The following is a 19,718-nucleotide window of genomic DNA, read 5'->3' as shown; positions in this document are numbered from 1 at the left end:
GAGATCGGCAAAGCTGTGATGCTTTCACAGGGCTTCTGTAAAAAACAGTGAGCTGGATTGGACAGCACGGACTTCAAACTTTATAAAAGTAAAACCAAATTTAATAATGAGTATTTTTTGCCATYTTARGTGCATTTACAGAACGTTTTGTGACAAGGAAGTGCGTGACTGCACCATGAAACCTATTTTTCCCATTTCCTCAAACACACCACATTTCTGAAAAAACCAATCAAAACAGTTTCTCGCTACTAGGCTTTTAAACAGAGAGATTCTGGCCGGGCCTCAAAGTTTGGAGACGGGGGGAGCCAGGAAACACTTTATAAAGAGAGTCAAACCTTTACAAACTCATACAAGAGGATAAAACAGACATTTTACACGATGAAATGTGACTGATGAAAACTTAGGAGCTTAATCCGACACCAGTTTGACGATGAATAACGTCGGGTGACGAGTCTGCCTTTTTTTTCACATTGGACTCCACCGGGAAGAAATCRCGTGCATACTGCCTGCTTAAATGTTCACTACGTCAGAACTTATTTGGCAAATATGTTTCCATCTCTGCTTTTGCACATCAACAGGYTGGGGGAAATTGGTCTTGGCGGAGGTTTGCACTCTCRGAGTGCTTCTAGTTTGGTCATCTCATGATGTTAACCTTTGAACATTACAGTTGAACAGTTTAGCCAATATATCAGCCAAGGTATTAACATCTAGGTTTTACATGGTGGCAGTCAGCCCTTTTACATCAGAACATTCATATTTGTGCTTTGTCACAGTAGTTACATAAATCTTTAGCTTTAAACCTATCCATTATCTATGCCCGTTTCTTCCATCAAGGGTCACAGGGGTCACTGTGCAAYGGGTGGGGTACACCCTGGACAGGTCACAAGTCCACCATTCACTCTCTCACTCACACCTAGGGATAATTTAGAGTTACCAATTAACCTGACAGGTTTTTGGTCTGTGGGAGGAACCTGGAGTACCCGGAGGGAAAGGTCCTCGGGCCAGGATTCAGTCTGGTGACCTTCTTGCTGAGAGGCATCAGCTCTACCCACTGATGCCGCCCAGCTTTAAAGTATTYAAGTCAGAGACCCATGGCCCTGAGGATGGCTGGTTTAAATTACACATAAATTGCTAATGAGCTATTTAAGAACAAGTTTTAGCAGCTGTTAAATTTATTTTTTATTATTTTTTTGTTTGAAATAACAACTTTGATATCTTTGTCATATTGAAGCAAAATTTTGTTCCGTAAAACTTCACAAAACCCTTTGGTATCATGACCCACAGAGGGTTCTTGACTCCGGACTTTGCAAATCATTGCCATAGTAAATAAATAAATGAATTTATTTTGAGAACACTTAGGCAGATTTTTTTTGGATAATACCTTTATGAGAGGTAAATACCAATTTACCTTTTGAGAACCTTTAAACAGTTTGTTTTCCAATATTTCGCTTCAACCATTGCACCTGAATTGTAGCTAAAATCTTTTATCATTTAAATAAAAAAGGTTTGAAGTTAATGTAGTATTCTACTGGCCTTACCAGAAGATAAATTTAGACATTTTCTTTTTGCTACTGTAACTCAGATGATAAAACCAGCTCTTTATAAGGGAGGTAAAATTTCATCTTTAAACACCTCGCTGGGTGGATATGTAACAGGACGCTGTGATCCATCAATAAAGTGTATTGATACTGTCAAATGTTAATATGTCATCTATAAACCCTTGGGTCCTCCTGTCACCCAGACTCAGCCTTCTCCACAACACATACTGCCTTATGATGTTGTTCAGCATCGACCCAGGTCTCCCTCTGAACGACTGCTGCAGTAAAATGTTTTACGCTGTGACAGAGCAGCGCATTAATCAAAGTTGAGCTGAAGTGTGAGGGRGCAAGTGGCTTTTTCTGCCATGGAACTGTTTAGCACAACAGCACTTTGTACAACAGGGTCCCACTCTTCAGTGTAATGGCACCGGTAGCAGGTGATAAATAATGGATTCAAGATCACTTACACCTCATGAAGCAGGTTATTGCATTCAAGAGATCATGTTTTGCCGCTTAAATGACGGATTTCGCTCTTTTGGCGGCAGTTGTAAAGGAAAACAGGACCTCTCCAATGAAGCTGTGAAAGGGGTTAATGTGGTGCAAAACATGACAGCAAAACAACAGTTTAGACACTTCCAACTAAATGATGGCAGTGAGTGGCCAAAAAAAAAAGAGCTGTGGAGGAAAAAAAATTCAACCGTTTAGCCTGTTTTGCACGCTTTAGTTTGGAGGATAACAATTAAATCGACAAAAGGATGTGCCTTGTCTTGTAAAACAGAACTTTTAAAGTTGACGTTTTGCGCATTTGTCTGCAGTTTTAAATAGATACTGCTCTTTAAAACCACAAACATTAACATAAAACTTGCTCTCAACTTTTGACAATAATGTAAACCCCTAACTAAAACAGCCTCAATATAAATTATACTTTTTCATGCATTTAAAATGTAACTGTCGACTATCAAACTACATTTTCTTGGAACATATATCAGTATTCATTCTGCTCATTTTGATGAGCTGTTTGCACATTCAAATTAGAAAGGTATACTTCTCAGTCTGCTCACAGACGTGACAGCTCACTGGTATTACCTTTAGATGACGACAAATAACGTGATAACCTCGTCCACCTTTGTGCCATAAGTGTTGCAGTTGCTTGACTTAACGCTGCCCCTCGCTGGCGAGATGGTGAAACTGCCTGGGAGTGATACYCTTGTCCTCTTGGGGAACAAATTCTGCCAAGTCTTGCCTCCACGCTGTGCCAAAGTTTGGTTTTTCACCAAAAAAAAAGCTGCTGTGATAAGAATCCTAATAATTGCCAGTACAGCTGGAGATAAAAAGCACAGAGCTATGGCGTGAGATCAGATCTCACTCCATATCTTAATGGGATCCTCTCACACACACCATTCCCATTAATGACCAATCCCCCAATTATGTAAATCAGAGCGCGGTCACTAGCAGTGAGAAGTTGAAGTTGCTCACATAAACACCAACAGTGTCTCGTTGCAAAGAGCGCTAATTGGCCGCTACTTTTCATATAATTGCAGCGACTGGGGTCACGTCCTCGGCTAACCTCACCTTTAAGTATTGTTTTCCAGCACACAAACAGTTAATGGAGCAATTAAGATGGTGCCAAAAAGCACCACTTGTGGGGACCATTTGGCAAGAAAAAAGTAGAGAGGCAGACTAGGATACAGTTACCCTGAATGTGACGTATGTGAGTCCAGAGAAAGGAAAACAAAAACAGAGAGGAAGAAAGGGCCATTTTGGAATTATAATTAATGCTAATTTCTAATCTAGTCATTTGAGATTAACTGTTTTCGTGTGCGCGCTTTTTTAAAACCCAAATGCACCAAGACTGCTTGCATAAAAATCAGCAAACAAAGAAACGTTTAGATTCATATATTCATGCAGCAAAGTACATCCATCAACTCTAAACCCTTTTTAATCAAAGCTACCTTAAAATGCATGTGACATCAAAATTGTGTATTAATTTTGAAAGCGTTTTTGAAAAGAAAACATCGATAACATTTTGTGGAAAAAACTTTTCACGCTGCTGAGATGGACAGTTGTTAAGAGATTTACAAGTAAAATAACAAAAAGAGTTTCTTTTCTTTAAGAGTTTCCCTTTGATGTCACTTCCTGTTTCACTTTCACTGAACCAAATGTAAAAGAAAATATGCCAGTTATGTAGCTAAATGGGTAAAATCATGTGCATTATGCCAAGTTTCTTAAGTACGAAGATACTGTATTTTCTTTGACTTTTTGTATTTGAATGTATGCATGTCGCAAGCACTTTAAAATCACAACCAAAGTACAATCAATTTATTTTACCAAAAAAAGAGTAAAATCAACGTAAATTTGTGTTTTTATAATTCCTTAACAAATCACTTTTCGATGATGGCAGCAAATTTATTCCATTAGTATTTAATTTTATGCTTACTCTTTTATTTAATAAGTGAAGCTGTAGCACTGTAGTGATGAGCTAGACTTCAACACTGACACCCACCTTTCTCTGAGGCTAATTCTAAGAAACTGAAGAAAAGAAGAAGAAGAAGCAAAAAAAAAGTTTTCATCTCTTTATGTGCTGCTTCTACCACAGACTTTGCCCACCCTCTATGACTAAGTTATGCCCTGTCATGTAGTCAGAGGCTTCAGATGCCAAGTAGACCACTGCAGCTTGCAGGTCTGTCACTTGAGCCAGTCTACCAGCAGGGATATCTGACAGCCACCGCTGCACCAGAGGCCTCAGGTCCTCTGAGTGGATGAGAGGGGTGTCAACAATCCCTCTGAAAAAGAGAAAAACACACACAATGAAATCAGAAGGCATCACAGTGCACACAGCCAGGAGTGACAGCGTTGTTTCAGAGCCACCTCTTTGGTGACACAAATAAAACCAATTATCCTTTGAAGAACCCGTGTGACATGGCATCTCTGATATTTACTGTGTGACTGGCGGCACTTTGTTGACTGACACGTCCCAGGAGGAGCCCACAGGTATTATGAAATGGCTGGTATAATTTACTCATAGCCTGTGGTATTTATTCTGTTCTTGATCCAGCTTCGACGACTCAGTTTGTGCTCAAACGTCTTTGATGCTGTAGCAGAATTCTGGTCGAACTGATGAAAAAAKTCTGCACTCGTGACAAATAGCTCTCCAGCACCTCCTACAATCACATTACACACAGCTTAGATTTGAATAAACACGTCAACATGCTCGTCTGCATCTCGTGTGAGACGACTTCTGACTCTCAACGCAATCAGTGTGACGGTGACAAAAAGCCACAAAGCCTGAATCATCGTCCAATATTTTTCCCCTGCCTTGATATAGAATTCCAACATTTGGCTAAATTAGCACTTCCAAGGAGCACGTGTGACACCCTGGTTAACATATTCCACCTCAATTATATTTCTCTTCAGCTGCCCTGTTATCTGGAACCTTTCCTGGCAATCAGAGGTACTGTTTTCCCTCAGCCAATTTTCCAGATAATGCAGCTTATCACCGCTGCGGCTAAAGTTGCCAATAGAATCAGGCTCCAGTCAACCTCGTGAGCGCTAATTGTGTCCCTTTTTTTATGCATATTTACCGACTGTCACTTCAAAGAAATCAGCGACCCATTGAGACACCCAGTTAGAGACGGGAGGGGGGACGGAGAATTGCTTCTTTGCAAATTAAAATTAGCAAACAAGCTGCCGATAAATAAAGCTGAGCATGGCGCTTGTGTGTGGGGGGCTTTGTTCTGGGGCTCTGACTGGGCCTGGTTCGCCCAGAGCCACCGGACGGATTTGCTCAGGGATGACTGGGGCTAAGGGATGCTCCGCTTAACAGCACTCCCCCACCTCTCCCCCTCCCCCCCTCCACACCTTCATACTCCATCAGAGAAAGCCCTGCTCGCGTTCTCCTCTTCCCCCTCCAGCCGCTCAGCTCCGCAGACAAATAGACACAAACAAGGCGCTATTGTTGCGGCTACACTTGGAGTGCGGTTGCACGTTTGATTGCCTAATTGAAGCGAACAATTAGAGCAAGCGCTCGTTTGATTCATCCCTCAAGACGTCATCTAATTAAGCACGGACYCATTGTTCGAGGACTTAAATGGATGCGTCGTTCTCAAACGGGGCTCTTTCGTCTGGAYGCAAACACACTCGCCAACACCTCGTTTAGTTTAGTCGCCGAGTCTTTTATGACAATCAAAAGGTGTGTGCTGGCACAAAAATCGAAGAGAGAACGGCACTCACGGTGAGATGCAGTTGACGCGCACTCCTCGGTCGACCCATTCAGTGCCCAGAGTCTGGGTCAGTTTGACCACTCCAGCTTTGGACGTGTTGTAAGACAGCTGCTTCTGAGGATGAGGGACTAGAGGAGGAAAAGAAGGGCAATGGATAAGAAAAAAATACAGCATCATAATTAAAACCCATCTACTGGTCATCTTAACAAATTACTTCACTAAGCACAACATCTAGTCACATATTTACAAAACAAACATTTCAAAAAGATTCATTATCATTAGTGATGTGATTATGTTTATTTGCACTTTGTAGCATCAGAAATATCCAGTTTTATCTGACAGTAAGCTGGACAAATTCTGGTACATCCATCAACGCTCATAAAGAAGGACGAATCGCTTCCGTCTTTTCCCATTCATCAAAACTGAAGCTAAAAGGTTGGCTGCTCTGGGTGCTTCCAGGATGTATTTTTGGAGCCAGAGTGTGCACACAGGAACGTGGGGCTGTACAATCGAAGCTAAAGTCCCGCCCTCCTGATAATGTAACATGACACTTRTTTAACTAAAGAAAACTAAACCTATTGAAAAACTGCATACTTGAACATATAGCAGCAAGAGTGGTAAGAGCTAAACCCATAAATAGAAATAAATACCTGAAAACAAATCATCTGAAGTAGGYGTGCACTCAWTGTAGATTTCTTTCTGGTCYTCGATCTTTAAAAAGTCTGACCTSCCGATTCAGATTCTGGCCGATACCAATATTTTAAATAGCTGACACTGTCCGGTGTTATAAGGTTGCAATACACCTTTAATGGTCCAATCGTATTTTATTTAACAACATTGAACTTGAAACAACACAAACTTGTTTTAACTGGACATTAGGTAGTGCTAACAGCAGAGCAAAAGGAGACAGTGGCTGCTGATTTTCAGACCTTTTAAGACAGATGAGAAGCTTTTTCCACCGAACTTATCGAAGTATCGGCCGATCTTCGATCTGCCAAAATTAAAGAAATCTGTGTCGTTTATATAGTGCACCTCTAATCTGAAGTGTTTTTTTTTTTTTGGTCATGAAAATGTCCAATTTGGTTAAATGGAAGGGCGGGACCTAACATTAATACTGCAGCCAGCCACTATGGGGCACTCCTCTTTTGTGACTTCAGCTTCTAGCTTCTGGTCTCGTCTCTAGTTGTAATGCATCTCTAGATGTTTAACCCTCACTTCGAAGGGTACAGTGCTTCTTTTGCAGACCTCTCAGCAGTGAACCCCCCTCAGATGCAGATTATTTGCTGTTTAAGGCACTAAACCCTTGTGCTGCTTTGCAGTTCAAGTCCCAAACACCTGTCTGCAGGAGGACATCCTGCACCTACAGCCACTTATCTAGACTCAGGACTCAGGACTAGACTTGTGGGGCGGCTGTGGATAAGTAATATGAGCAGCCGTCCTCCAATAAGAGTCGGAGATTTGATTCCTGGCAGCYTGAAGTCACATGTTGAAGTGTCTCTGGGCAAGACACTATTGTTCAATGTGTCTCATTATTGTATGGATGTGATTTAAAGCACTGATTAGTGTCTAAAGAATGATTTATTAAGATTAGCTTTGTGGAGCTGTAGTAGAGTGCTGTGTGGATGTGTAAATGAGAACAGATATTGTTGTAAAGCACTTTGAGTAACCTGGCTGGCTAGAAAGGTCCGGTGTTCGTTTTCCCTCTCAAGAATAACAGAGCAGGTTTGTACCTATCTATGTTTAAAAATGCTCATAATTTTGAAAGTCTCATCCAAATAAAGTTTCTTCRTTTCTTTACAGAAGCTAAACAGTTCCTTTCTCAAAGAAGGCCTGTATGRTATATTACTGCTCATGCAGTTTCTTGTGGGCGCTACAAAAAAAAAAGCTCTTCCCTTCGCTGCTGGGGACTCTACGGATGAAGTCATGTAAAATTAATTGCTCATAATGCCCAGTTATGCTCTGTCCTCAGCAACAAAAGCGGGGAGCCATTTGTTTGCCTTGACCATCACAGATGCTGCACGCTGCATGGGATGCCGGGACAGGGGCTCATTTTCTGCTGGTTGATTAATCATCACAAGAAAGGCTCCAAGTTACATACAACTTTAGTAGTTAACCTCATCACCCGCCGATCCGACTGCCAAATGGCTTCAGTGTGAGACCGGGATGATGAATACCGGCCAGCTGCGGAGAGGCAGAAACCCGTCCTGCCAACGAGGAGGCTCGAGCATCCAGAATACGCTGCCTAGATAAAAATAATGCAAGATGGAGGCAAAAGTAGGGAAGTGTTGAAGGAGTAAGGAAGGATGACGACATGGAGGCTGAGAGTGAATTGGTTTGCGCAGGAGTGTGGAGGGATGGCAGCGGTGTTGGTTGGGTTGGGCTGGATAAGGCTAGGCTAGGACCTCAGAGGAGCAGGCGAGGAGGAGCAGAGCCCAGGGCTTACATGCAGATTTGAAGGTGAAATCCGACTTATCAGGACAGGAAACACAGCTCAAAATGCCTAACAGCACTAATCCTCGCTCAAGACCCGATGATACGGCCCCAAAATACCATTCAGAAAATGCCTTCATCCTTTAAATAAACTTGCATTGATGTTTTTCACCGTCTTTAAGAGCAGTAATCCCCAGAGAAGGGAAAAAGAGGCAGAAGGAGCACATTCTCCAAAGCCCTCTTTAACATTCACCCTGCTTCTTATTGCCCATTTCAAGTGGGAGAAAACACGCTCTTATCTGACTCGCCTTTACATTCGGAATTCTTCTGAGCAGATAAAGAGTTCAAATGATGCACTCTTTTCCCTAAATGGTGCTGCTGTTGCAACTTTAGATTACTATGCAGCTGAGACAAGCAGGTGAGTGTTGAAAAATCACAAATCCCTCACTGAGGTCAACACACAGGCCTCCTCCCATCCCCTTAAAAAACTTCTTGAATTGAAGATGGATATTTTCTGTCTCGATGTTTCTGAGATGATGCCCTTCATTCAGAAAAATACAAATTGTTGATGGTCAGTGTGTGTGTTTCTGTGTGTGACTGTGTGTGTGTGTGAGTGTGTGGATACAGGGTGTTAGCAGGGCCACACATAAACTTCTCCATCCAGCAGATGGACAAAAAGCTGTCATTGTGCATTTTAATTGGACGTTTATGACTGCGTTTTGGTCTTCCACTTGGCTAGTAAGGGTCCCATCTGATTACACATTATGACAATATTATAACAGATGTCCAGAGCGATAAAGTAAATTCCTGCAGGACTGAACGTAATGTGAGTAATTGATCATTTTCTTTATGCCGGCCTCTATTTACCAGCATGCTCCTGTTTTACAGATTGCCCCTGCAGTCGGGGCTGGGGCCCATATGGCACGGTGTTTTACTGGCAATCTGACTGCACTGCTGATGAAGTGTTGCTGTTCCTCCGGAGGAACCTGTTGGAGGAGGAAAAAAACGAACACCAGCGTGGAGGAGTTGCACGACTTCTTACAAGGCTCTCGCTAAACTCTCAAAGTGTCTTCCGCTGTTCAAACAAGGCCGCCGGCAGACGTTGGCATTTTGCCTCTTCGCAGGAACCCCACCCCCCGTCCCCCACTCCCAAGTTGGACCTCAGGTTGCCTTGCACATCCTCCAGAAAGCTCCGCAGAGAGGGGATGTTTATTATGATGCAAAACTGCCTCGATGAGACGCAATCACAACACTTTGTATTTCCTGCCCTGCTTACTGTACGCAGGGCTGGATGCAGTTCTATACAACTATTCAACTGGGGTAAAGAAAACGTTGTAAAGGAGAAAAGCTGCTTAATCTTTAGCCACTTGAGGTGACTCATAAATAGCACATCTGTAACAAACACGTTGTGTTTGATGATGAAAATGATTCTCCTGTCTGTCCAACAATCCAGGACAAATTGAGAGATTAAAAGCAGACGCTAAGGGTCTGCAGAGGGTGACACATAGTGGGGTATGGATTTATCACTCACCTATCAGACTGGCCATGGAGGCCGTGTTGATAATCTTTCCGTATCCTTGCTTTAACATCACTCGACCTGCTGCCTGAGGCAAAGCATTCAGAGAGAAGAGGCTCATAAAACACCTTATTGATAAAGGCCACAACAAAGGCGCACATCAACACAAAACATGCAGTTTATCAGTGTAGATACGCATTTTACATGGACTTGTGTGGATTTGGAGGTTAGCATAAATATAATAAATATTAGGGCCTTCATACTTTTGTACACATTAGGCAGATTTATCCAAGTAAATTAGACACTTGAATGAAACATCTCATCAAAAACGTTCAATTTTTGTTTCAGTAGTTTTGAAACAAACAGGAAACAAAGAAATATTGAATGTTTTCTGTTTATTTCTGTTGTTCATCAAATTGTAAAGCTGAAAAACATATCACTACTATAAAGTGAACTATACATTTACCTGAGTTAAACCATGTAAAATCAGTATTTATAAAACTTTTTTTAAGCTTGGGTAGAAAGAATAATAAAAAAATAATTAATTCAGGAATGTTTACATATGTTCTGGTCAAGACTTCAGTAGTGCACATTTTGAGTATCTATATCTTATGAATTCAGCTCAATTAAAAAAAAACGTAAGATGTCCTGTTAAACATTATTATTATTTTTTATAAATTAAAAAAATGCAAAAAAATATTTTTTTTCATAGCTTTTTCTTGATGAGGACATTAAAGGATAGAAATGACATTAAAAACAGTTTATTTTACTGACTTGAAACATTTGGCTGAAGACGCATGTTTTTAAATAAAAATAAAATGTGCTAGAGGCTTTTTTATTTCATTTGTTTTAATTTTTCTGTGCTGTTTTAGGAAATATGGAAAATTATTTCTAGAAATTTGGTTATTTATATGCCTTAATTTAGGTCCAGGTTTAGTTTTGTACGAAGTGGTTTATTTACTTAAAAACAAATGGTAGTTTTTATAAATAGGATGACTGCATTTGTCTTGACTATCCATGAAAACAAGAGTTTATTTGTTAAATTATTTGAACCTTTCTGTAGGGTTTGAATAACAAAAGCAGTTTAATTTAAAGCCATAGACATAACTACTTTCCTAGTATTTTTTAAGTGAAACTTTCCAGTGGAAGTAAACCTCCTCTGCTGTCACACAGGTATCTTAGTGAGAGACGCACACACCTGACAGCAGATAAAAGTCCCCCTCAGGTTGACGTTAAATGTTCGATCCCATTCCTCCAAACTGGTATCTTCACTGGCTGAGTTCATGTTGATCCCAGCGTTGTTACAAGCAATGTGGATGGCTCCCCATTTAGAGGCGACGGTGTCGACCATCCTCTGGACGTCGTCGGACTTGCTGATGTCAGCGGTGATGGAAATGGAAGGGATACCTGACAAAAATAAATATATAAATAAAATCAAGACTGTTTCTTTAAGGAGGAAAATAGTGTCTGAAAATATTAAAACAACAAAGCTAACAGTTCACTAAAAATTCCGTATTGTTTTCTATGTTTTGTGTTTTCTTACATCATAAGATGTTTTATTCTGTAAAGGAAAATCYGTGAATAAATGCTGTTACATCTAGAACATTATATCCTTTAGTATGCTGCCATCTGCTGGCCAGAAATTATAAGCAGGTAACAATTTATGATCTTAAACCACATATTTTAATGAAAAAAGACCATTTAAATGTACCAAAGCACATCCAGTGTATTTTTACTATGTTTTAACTGGTTACCTGCCTGTAGGGCCAGTTCAGTTATTTACAGCATTGTGTTGCAACTCTTCCAGATGTTCTTTAAAGCGTGTAATTTACCCTCTGGCTGTCATAGATAAAGTGATTATTGTGTAAACAAAGCTATTAACTACACTGCCTGGCCTAAAAAAGTTGTCACCAAAAAGAATAAGCCAGGTTAGGCTCAACATGTTTTAAAGGGATCCACGATTAGTTGTAACATTAAACTTTTTTTGATAAACATTTATTTTAACTGTAAAATAAAGACTGTAAATATACTGTAGSWMMTWWYMTTTMMWAATTTTTTWAAATAWATTTTYACATGGACGGATCCATTTTATTTACACGCAAAGCATTCTGGGTAAATGATGACATCAACTAGGTCATCGGTGCAAGGCTGCTAGCGAGCTATATCCACCCTGAAGGTTAATCTTGGACAATATCTGATGATCGACTCTTTTAAATGAAACCAGAGAGGTAGAAATGACTCAGCCTGGAACTGAAAATATGGATGGAGGACAACAGAGCTGCTTCATGGAAGAAGAACCTCAGCTTAGCCTGTTAGCCCTCACGCTATATTGCCTTCTATGTATTAGCTCGGCGCTAGCGTGACAAACAAGCTAAACTGAGGTCCTCCATCCATATTTTCAGTTACAGGCTGAGTCATTTTTGCATTCCCCTCTCTGTCATGTGGATGGAGGACCTCAGTGACGAGAGAATGTGTTGCGCTGAGCAAATACATATATATGGTGGTAGCGTCTGGGCTAACCTTCAAGGTGGATATAGCTTGCTAGCAGCCACGCACCAATGACCTAGTTGATGTCATCATTTGCCCAGAATGCTTTGCGTGTAAATAAAATGGTCCCAACCATGTAATACATTTTTTAACTTTTAGTTTAAAAATTATAAAAACTGAACATCCAACAGTATTTTTACAGTCTTTATTGTACAGTTAAAGTATTTGTTTATCATATAAAGTCTAATGTTACAACTAATCGGGGATCCCTTTAATAAGTCCGATTTTAGAAACTTGGCTCATACCAAAAGAACATGTGTGATTAGTTGACTGTGATGCAGTGTCTTTAGATGTGTTGCACTTGCACCAAATAAACTGGTGAATGAAGCTACTTAGGCTCAAGGGTTTCACATCAACATTGCTCACCTTTAAGGAGCAGCTCCCGAGTAACAGTCTCAGCTTTCCCCTGATCCATGTCTACCACAGCCACCTTGGCTCCAGCCTCACCCAATGCGTGAGCAAACGCTCTGCCGATTCCCTGCCCCCCACCCGTCACATATGCCACCTTTCCATCAAGACGCATCCGATCTAAAATGGAGTGACCCTTAACTCCTTGGAAAACTTCATCGTCTGTTATCTTACCCTAAGGAAGAAAAATCCACACGCAGTCATGTTCAGTCAGGATGAAAATGTTGCCAACAGATGCTTATCTGAGGAGGAGCAACAGTACCTGAGCGAGCGAGCACAGGGAGCCCAACGGAAGGCGCCGGATTAGACTGATGCCATCTCTTAGAGGGACAATGACCTTTCAAACAGAGGGAGCAGCCTTCACATAAAAGACGAATAAAAACCAAACTCCTGACTGAAGCATGGAAATATCTGAAGCATACCTGCTCCACTCGTGGATCCTTAGAGATAAACTGATTGAACTCTCGAAGCGCCAGTCCGTTGCTGTCTGTGGTGTCTTTAAGATAAACTTTTCCTTTGAACAGGGAGTTATCCACACATATAACCCCTCGCAATCTCAACAAAGTGTTGTCCATGATAAAGTTGTAGTAGTTGATGTAATTGCTTTTGTCCGCATCAATGAAGATCATGTCAAACTGCTCACCTGCAGCTGCTAGTTCCTGAAAGGCACATGACATAATTACCTGGTTGGGATGTGTAATGTCAGCGTTAATCTGTGGCTAGTTATGGTTATGCAAAGCAACAAACATAGCTAACAGTGTAAATGTAAAGAAGTAAACATGGGCTAATGGTCATTCTGTACCACACTTACAAAATATGTGACTTTTTTTTATTAAATAAGAAAACAGAAGGTGAACAAGTAATATAATGCTTGTTTTAGTTAGCTTTTCTGTTTGGAAAAATAGAGTTTAACTGCAACCAGATGGGTGAGCTAACAGCTACTCTGTAGAGGGCCAAGATCAAAGTGGATTGCTGCAATCTTTAAAAAGCTCCAATCTATAAAAAAAAAATCGTAATGGTTCGTGTCAACTCTATTTTTTTACCCTTTGCATCATTATCAATTTTGAACAACACATCCCTGCTTCTCTGTGCTGTTACTTGTACTTGCATTTGCTAACCCCCACAAAATGCGACGTTAATATTCATGTAGCTCAAATTTAGAAGAAGGGTATGAATTTACCACTAACAGATTGGGGGTAGGGGTGAAGGTGTCTTTGCCTCAAGTGGAGGAGGTAATGTATCTGAGCATCTTGTTTACAAGTGATGGTAGGAAGGAGGGAGAGACGAATCAACAGAACGAGGCCTCAGCCTTAGTAATCACAGATATAATACAGGCTCGATAATTCGTCTACACTCTTGGCCAATAGAGACTGATGTTGTATCACTGCGCCCATCTTGGTAGAGGGAGCACTCCTCTTTTTGATAACTCTCTTGGCAAAAACTAGAACAAAAACGAAAAAACAGACATCTAGGTAGGCCTGTCACGATAACAATTTTTACTGAATGATAAACTGTCTTAGGAATTATTGCAATCAACGATAATATTTTTGGAAACCAGTTTAAAACAATATCATATAACCCCCCATGTCTACATAGTGAATAAAGAAAAAACAATTATCTGCAATCCCAAGGCGTCGCCAGCTGTATGAAGGTGTCAGAAAACTGAAGATGCTCCTTTGGACGCCTGTTCACGGGCTTTCATGTTACAGAGACCATGCACCTGGAAAATACCTGACACCAGAGTTCACTCTCATGCTTAGATGTAAAAAAAGAGGGAGACATGAAGAAAAAAAACAAGCAGGCCAATTAAAATAAATGTCTTAATTTTGATTTGTTTTCCTCAATTTAATTTATCATATGATTGATTCATTGTTGATTGTGACAGGCCTCCATCTAGATTATTCACCTCTTTCTGCTCATGGTTGTACTTGTGTGGTCTTATATCTGGGGTATCTTTGGTTTGACTTTTACTAACTTCCTAGGATCTATTAACTTGAGAAAAGTTTATAGGCTATGTGATATAGATTTCATAAATATACACACACATATATACATACATACCATAAGGTCAACGTGAGATGGACACGACCACTACATTTATCGGACAGTATATGTCTCTTACCTTTAAAGTGTCCATGGCAGACCCAGTCTTTACAGTGATCTTCCTACCATGTGGAGACTTATCAAAGATAGGCTGAGCAAAATCTTTAAGATATGGCTCTAACTCACAGGCCACTAAGCATCCATCCTCAGGGAGACCCTCAGCCATGGACAGAGCACCGTAGCCAGTGAACATTCCTATCTCTAGGACTTTTTTGGCTTGACTCATTTGGACCAGCATCTTAAGAGTCTGACCTGCCAAAAACACATATGTCACCGTAAATAAAGCATGAAAAGCAATACAAATAAGCAGCGAAGGGATTAATGTCCCACCCTCAACATGGCCAGTGATGCACTCTTTGGGGAGACGTAGCATAGTCTTGCCCTCCTTGAACACTTTATCCCAGTCATGAGAAATTGTCTTTCTGACAGAACAGATGCATGTAAATTTTAACATCATATACTTCAGACGGTAAACAGTTTGAGCTTCAGATAAATGAATGCAAAAATACCATACTTATAAAGTTCTGCCAGAGGTTCACTTTCTTGCATGGTCATTTTCTCCAAGTAGTCATCCAGTCCACTGGCAATCTCCAGAGCCTTCTGTAGGTGATTGTTCAGCTCCTCTGGAACAGTCCCGCATCCTGCAGCTATGTCCTTGGCTTTCGTTAACAGATCCACTATGACTTCCACTGGAGTGTCAGGAACTGGGAGAATAACACAGTAATCTAGCATTTTTTGCCATTCGATGAAAGTTTACATGGATGATGAGTATTATCATGTCATTACAGTGGGTTGCAAAAGTACCTGCCCCCTGAACACAACCACTTCATAATTATTTGCCTTAAAAGGGACACATCATGCAAAATACACATTTTGAGCCTTTAAATACATTTTGGAYTCTCTAGGAGTGCCGACAATTTGAATTTAGTCTCCCCCAGTGCTGCATAGATATATTCTTTTTAGGTCATGTTTAACACATTCATTTTCCTCTACTTACTATGACATTTTCAGAACTGTTAAGTCAAAGAATTTGTGACAAAACTGCCAAATTAGGTCTGGACTTACTGACTACATTCTCATCTTCTGAAGTCTCCTCTTGCTCTTAATTAAACTCTGGCTCCAACATGTAAAGGACACAATTTCAGTTGTTGATCTATTTTAATTATTTGTAAAAAAAAATGTTACTGCTGCTACATATATAGTCATAAACCCCTCTCTCAAAGAGCATTGGACTGCTGTAAAAGGGTGTGGTGTGAAGTGTCTCTTTGGATTTAAAGAGACAGCATCAAAATGAGTTTCTTTGAGACACATGTCAGGAAAGGAGTGAAAGAGGGGCTGGTGGAGTTAGAATAAGGAGGAATTCAGACTAAAGCATTGCACTTACACTTTATATAGACCCCAACTGAATGATTTAAATGAGAAAAAGAAGGATTTAACAGCATGACGTGTGTTCTTTAAACATGAAATTTAAAGCCATTTTTCTTTGGACTATAAATTTCACATAAGCAACCCTTTTCCCAAATAATTATTAATAATAAATTTAAATGGAAGGAGAATAAATTGTTTTAAATAGCTACTGAAACTTTTAAACTGAAAGTGGTTTGCTTTGAAAGACCAACCAGAAGCCAGGTGGTTAGTTAAATAAGACCCACCTGTGGTCAGTCTAAAAGTTAAATGAAGTCTTTACACCTGCCAGATGACATACACCTGTTCTGAAAGCCCCTAGAGTCAACACCAGTGCAACACCTCCAAGTAGTTAAGTCTACCACTGAGCATGAAGACCAATGAAAGTTCCATACAGGACTTTGTTTATTGGGTGACTGAGTGGTCAGGGGAGTCGTCCTGGAACTGGTAGGATGCCGGTTCGGTCCCCCGTTGCTGCTGTCTCAGTTGTTGTGTCCTTTGGCGAYACACTTCATTCCCAATACCTCTGATGTGTGTCCCATCAGTGTATGAATGTGATTAGCACTGTTTAGTCTCCATATGGGAGTGACAGAAGCGGTAGGATGTTCTTAAAGAGAAAGAGACCCATTTCAATGTGTTTAGAAATGGCTATGATGCAAAGTCAAATTTATTTTTGATTTATACATATTGTCAAGGAACCTGGCTGTATCAACCATCCCAAGAGTTGGAATCAGGCCAGTAGAGCCTCCTTTTGACTCCCAACAGAGAGGAGGACGTGACAGAAAAAGGAGCCACAAGAGAGAACGAGATGCAGGCCAGAGGGAAAGGAGAATCAAGATGAAGAAAGAGCAGGAGTAATAAGTATTAATTTTGATTGATTTTAATGCTGGCAAATAAATAACAAGAGTAATAATTACATGCTTTATTGCAAAGAATGATTTAACTAATGTACTGTGATAATTAATGTTTTAATGTAAGATGGTGATTTAGGAAGAAGTGTTATTGTATGTCTTAAAATGAAGGAAGGGTGTGCGCTATATTTGGACGGTAGGAAAGACAAACAGTACTTCTGCAAAACAAAGGAACAGCAGAAGAAAGCAGAAGTGGGGTTTTTGTCTGGAATGTCCCAGAGGCCCTGTGGTGAAAAACAAGGTGGTTTTGAGTCACCAAAAAAAGTCCCTGACAGTCCTATTACTAGAATCAGCAAGATTACTTCATTCTGGAAAGTACACCAGCCTTACCACAGAATGGCAGAAAGGGGGGTGGGGGGGTAAATGGCCTGAAAACAGTATAAAAGAGGAGCAGTTTCAGCAGTTGTCGTCTTCTGGCCCCATCTGGAGAAGAGGCAGCAAAAGGCAAGGACAGCCCAAGAAGAGGAGCAACAGATCCAAGAGACATCTCATCTGGGACAAGCTGACACACTTCTCTCCAGCGATCTACAGACCGAAGACCAGATTAAACAGCCCAGCTTTGAGAAGTCTTCTCTGGCAACAGTCTGATGCTTTTCATGGAGGTAAAGCCAACAACTGCTCCTACTGTCCTACCGTCCAAATTGACAGAAAATGCCACACAACCTAGTCATAAGGTAATGTCAGCGCCTTAGAGTTTTTTATTTTTATCACCATCAATTATTATTCAATATTTTTAATCTGTATAATCAAATGTGGCTTTTCTTGCAAATTTCTATTAAACTGCTTACAGCATCATAAAGACAATTCCATGACTGGACATTGGTTTTTAAAGTTTTTCTCTGATTACATGAGAGTGTTGTTACTTCAAAGCAACAAGGTATTAACATGTTCATGAGTGTGATTACTTTGAGGCCAAGAGGTAATGATGAGGTCATAATTTAATAATAAGTTCATTTTTAATGGTTATTAGCCTGGGGAGATAGGATAACTCCCTTTAACAGTTCCCTTGAGACCTGCTGTCCAGGTCACTAAACATCATCTCGGTCACAGTAAGAAGTGCAGATCCTAAGAGGGAGCGGCTACCAGTAACAGTGGTGACCGGCAGCTGGAGGCGTCCTGAGCTACTACGCTGATCCAGAGGCCGGAGTTCAAGAAGGGAGCGACCACTGGAAGGAAGGCAGCTAGAGGCCGAGCTAAGGGCTCCCGCCCCTGTCTCCTGGAGGAGACATACKGGACACGGCCACACAGGCCACCTCAGGTTGGCTGTAAGTCCGGTTCATCGCCTCCAAACCAAGAGGGAGACATTGTCTCCTCCCCAAGACCCATCGGTYTCCTGGTGGGTAAACTGGGGGAGGAGCCACACAGGAAAACAATATAAACAACATTTTTATAACAACAGAAGGTGACATAGTGACTTTATTATGGTACAGAATTGAACTATATGCCTGAGAAACATAAAATTGGCCCTGTAAACAATAATAATGCTGTAATAATATTAAAAGACACATTTTTTGTATGCCCCAGATAATAAGAAAGTGTATGTTTCCACTTGAATTAAAAATTTCCCCCAGAGACAATCCGTTCTCTCTGTGAGTCAGTTTCAGGAAGTTGRAATTAATCATAAAGATCTGCAAAAATTATTTATACCAGGCATTTTACCAAAGAGATAACACCTGATTTGAATGAATGGGTGATTATCAGGCTTCTGCAGAACTTGGAAGAAGTAATTCAATGAGTGAATCAGGTGTGTTGGAGCAGGGACAAAAGTACAACATGCAGGGCTGTGGCCCTTGAGGACCTGGACTGCCCACCACCTGGTACAGTATAAGATGTTTAGGCCTTGAACATTTTCACTTATAATTGTCTTTCATTTAATTTATCTTGAGATGTTGAAGTTAAAATTTCAGGTCATAGAATCACTTTAAATAGTTTTACATTAAGTTATGTCTTGTACAATTCTGGTTCAAATAAAGAACTGTTTTTACTAGATTTTTAACTAATTGGTTGCAAATTAATTTGCCTTAATGGACAGTGATTTAAAAATAAAAAGTGGCCTGTAAACTTGTAAACATATCCCGCTTCATTGGTCTTTTAAATGCTGTGGTCAGCTTATTTCAGTTTAATACTTGTTTGTAATAAAATGCTTTGTCTCACTCCCAGTTTGAAGCTCTGCAGTGCAAAATGTGAAATCTTTCAACTGGTCTTAAAATTTTGATCAGYGGTGTTATTTCTTTTTTGATCAAAGTCTTTTTATTATTTTTTAACACAGACTACAGAAAAAAAAACTAACAAGAACACAAAACAAAACACACACACCCAAAATCCCTCCCATCCCTCCCCTCCTATACCGGATCTACTGCAACAACATAAAACCATCTTGTATTCATAAATCAGTTATATAATGAACAGGTTTGTGTACATGAAACAATATTTGACCTTTACACAAAATTATCTGCTGAAATTTTTTCTACGTACGATATAAATGGCTGCCAGATGTCAAAGAATTTGTTTACAGATCCCCTAACAGTATATCTAATCTTCTCTAAATGAATGTAAGACATAACACAATTTGGCAAAAAATTATTCAAAATATATATTCGTCCTCAGTATGTGTGAAACATGTTATAGTTCAATTCAAGGT

At 40.2% G+C, this 19,718-nt stretch overlaps 1 protein-coding gene across 1 annotated transcript; it reads right to left on the bottom strand.

Moving 5' to 3' along the window:
* Positions 1 to 3,842: 3,842 nt before the first annotated feature.
* zgc:113054 (uncharacterized) lies at positions 3,843 to 15,466 on the bottom strand (the record flags this gene model as incomplete). Its single annotated transcript, XM_014009465.1, is given in 10 exon segments — positions 3,843 to 4,321; positions 5,769 to 5,886; positions 9,720 to 9,792; positions 10,903 to 11,111; positions 12,618 to 12,834; positions 12,922 to 12,996; positions 13,082 to 13,318; positions 14,782 to 15,014; positions 15,093 to 15,184; positions 15,277 to 15,466. Coding segments are annotated over 10 exon segments (1,640 nt in total), but the record flags the coding sequence as incomplete, so codon positions are not given.
* Positions 15,467 to 19,718: the final 4,252 nt, after the last annotated feature.

The sequence above is a fragment of the Austrofundulus limnaeus genome, unplaced genomic scaffold (assembly GCF_001266775.1).
Source record: "Austrofundulus limnaeus strain Quisiro unplaced genomic scaffold, Austrofundulus_limnaeus-1.0 Scaffold58, whole genome shotgun sequence".
Taxonomy (NCBI): Eukaryota; Metazoa; Chordata; class Actinopteri; order Cyprinodontiformes; family Rivulidae; genus Austrofundulus; species Austrofundulus limnaeus.
The sequence above is the reverse complement of the archived record's forward strand: the minus strand, read 5'-3'. Positions and strand labels throughout refer to the sequence as shown.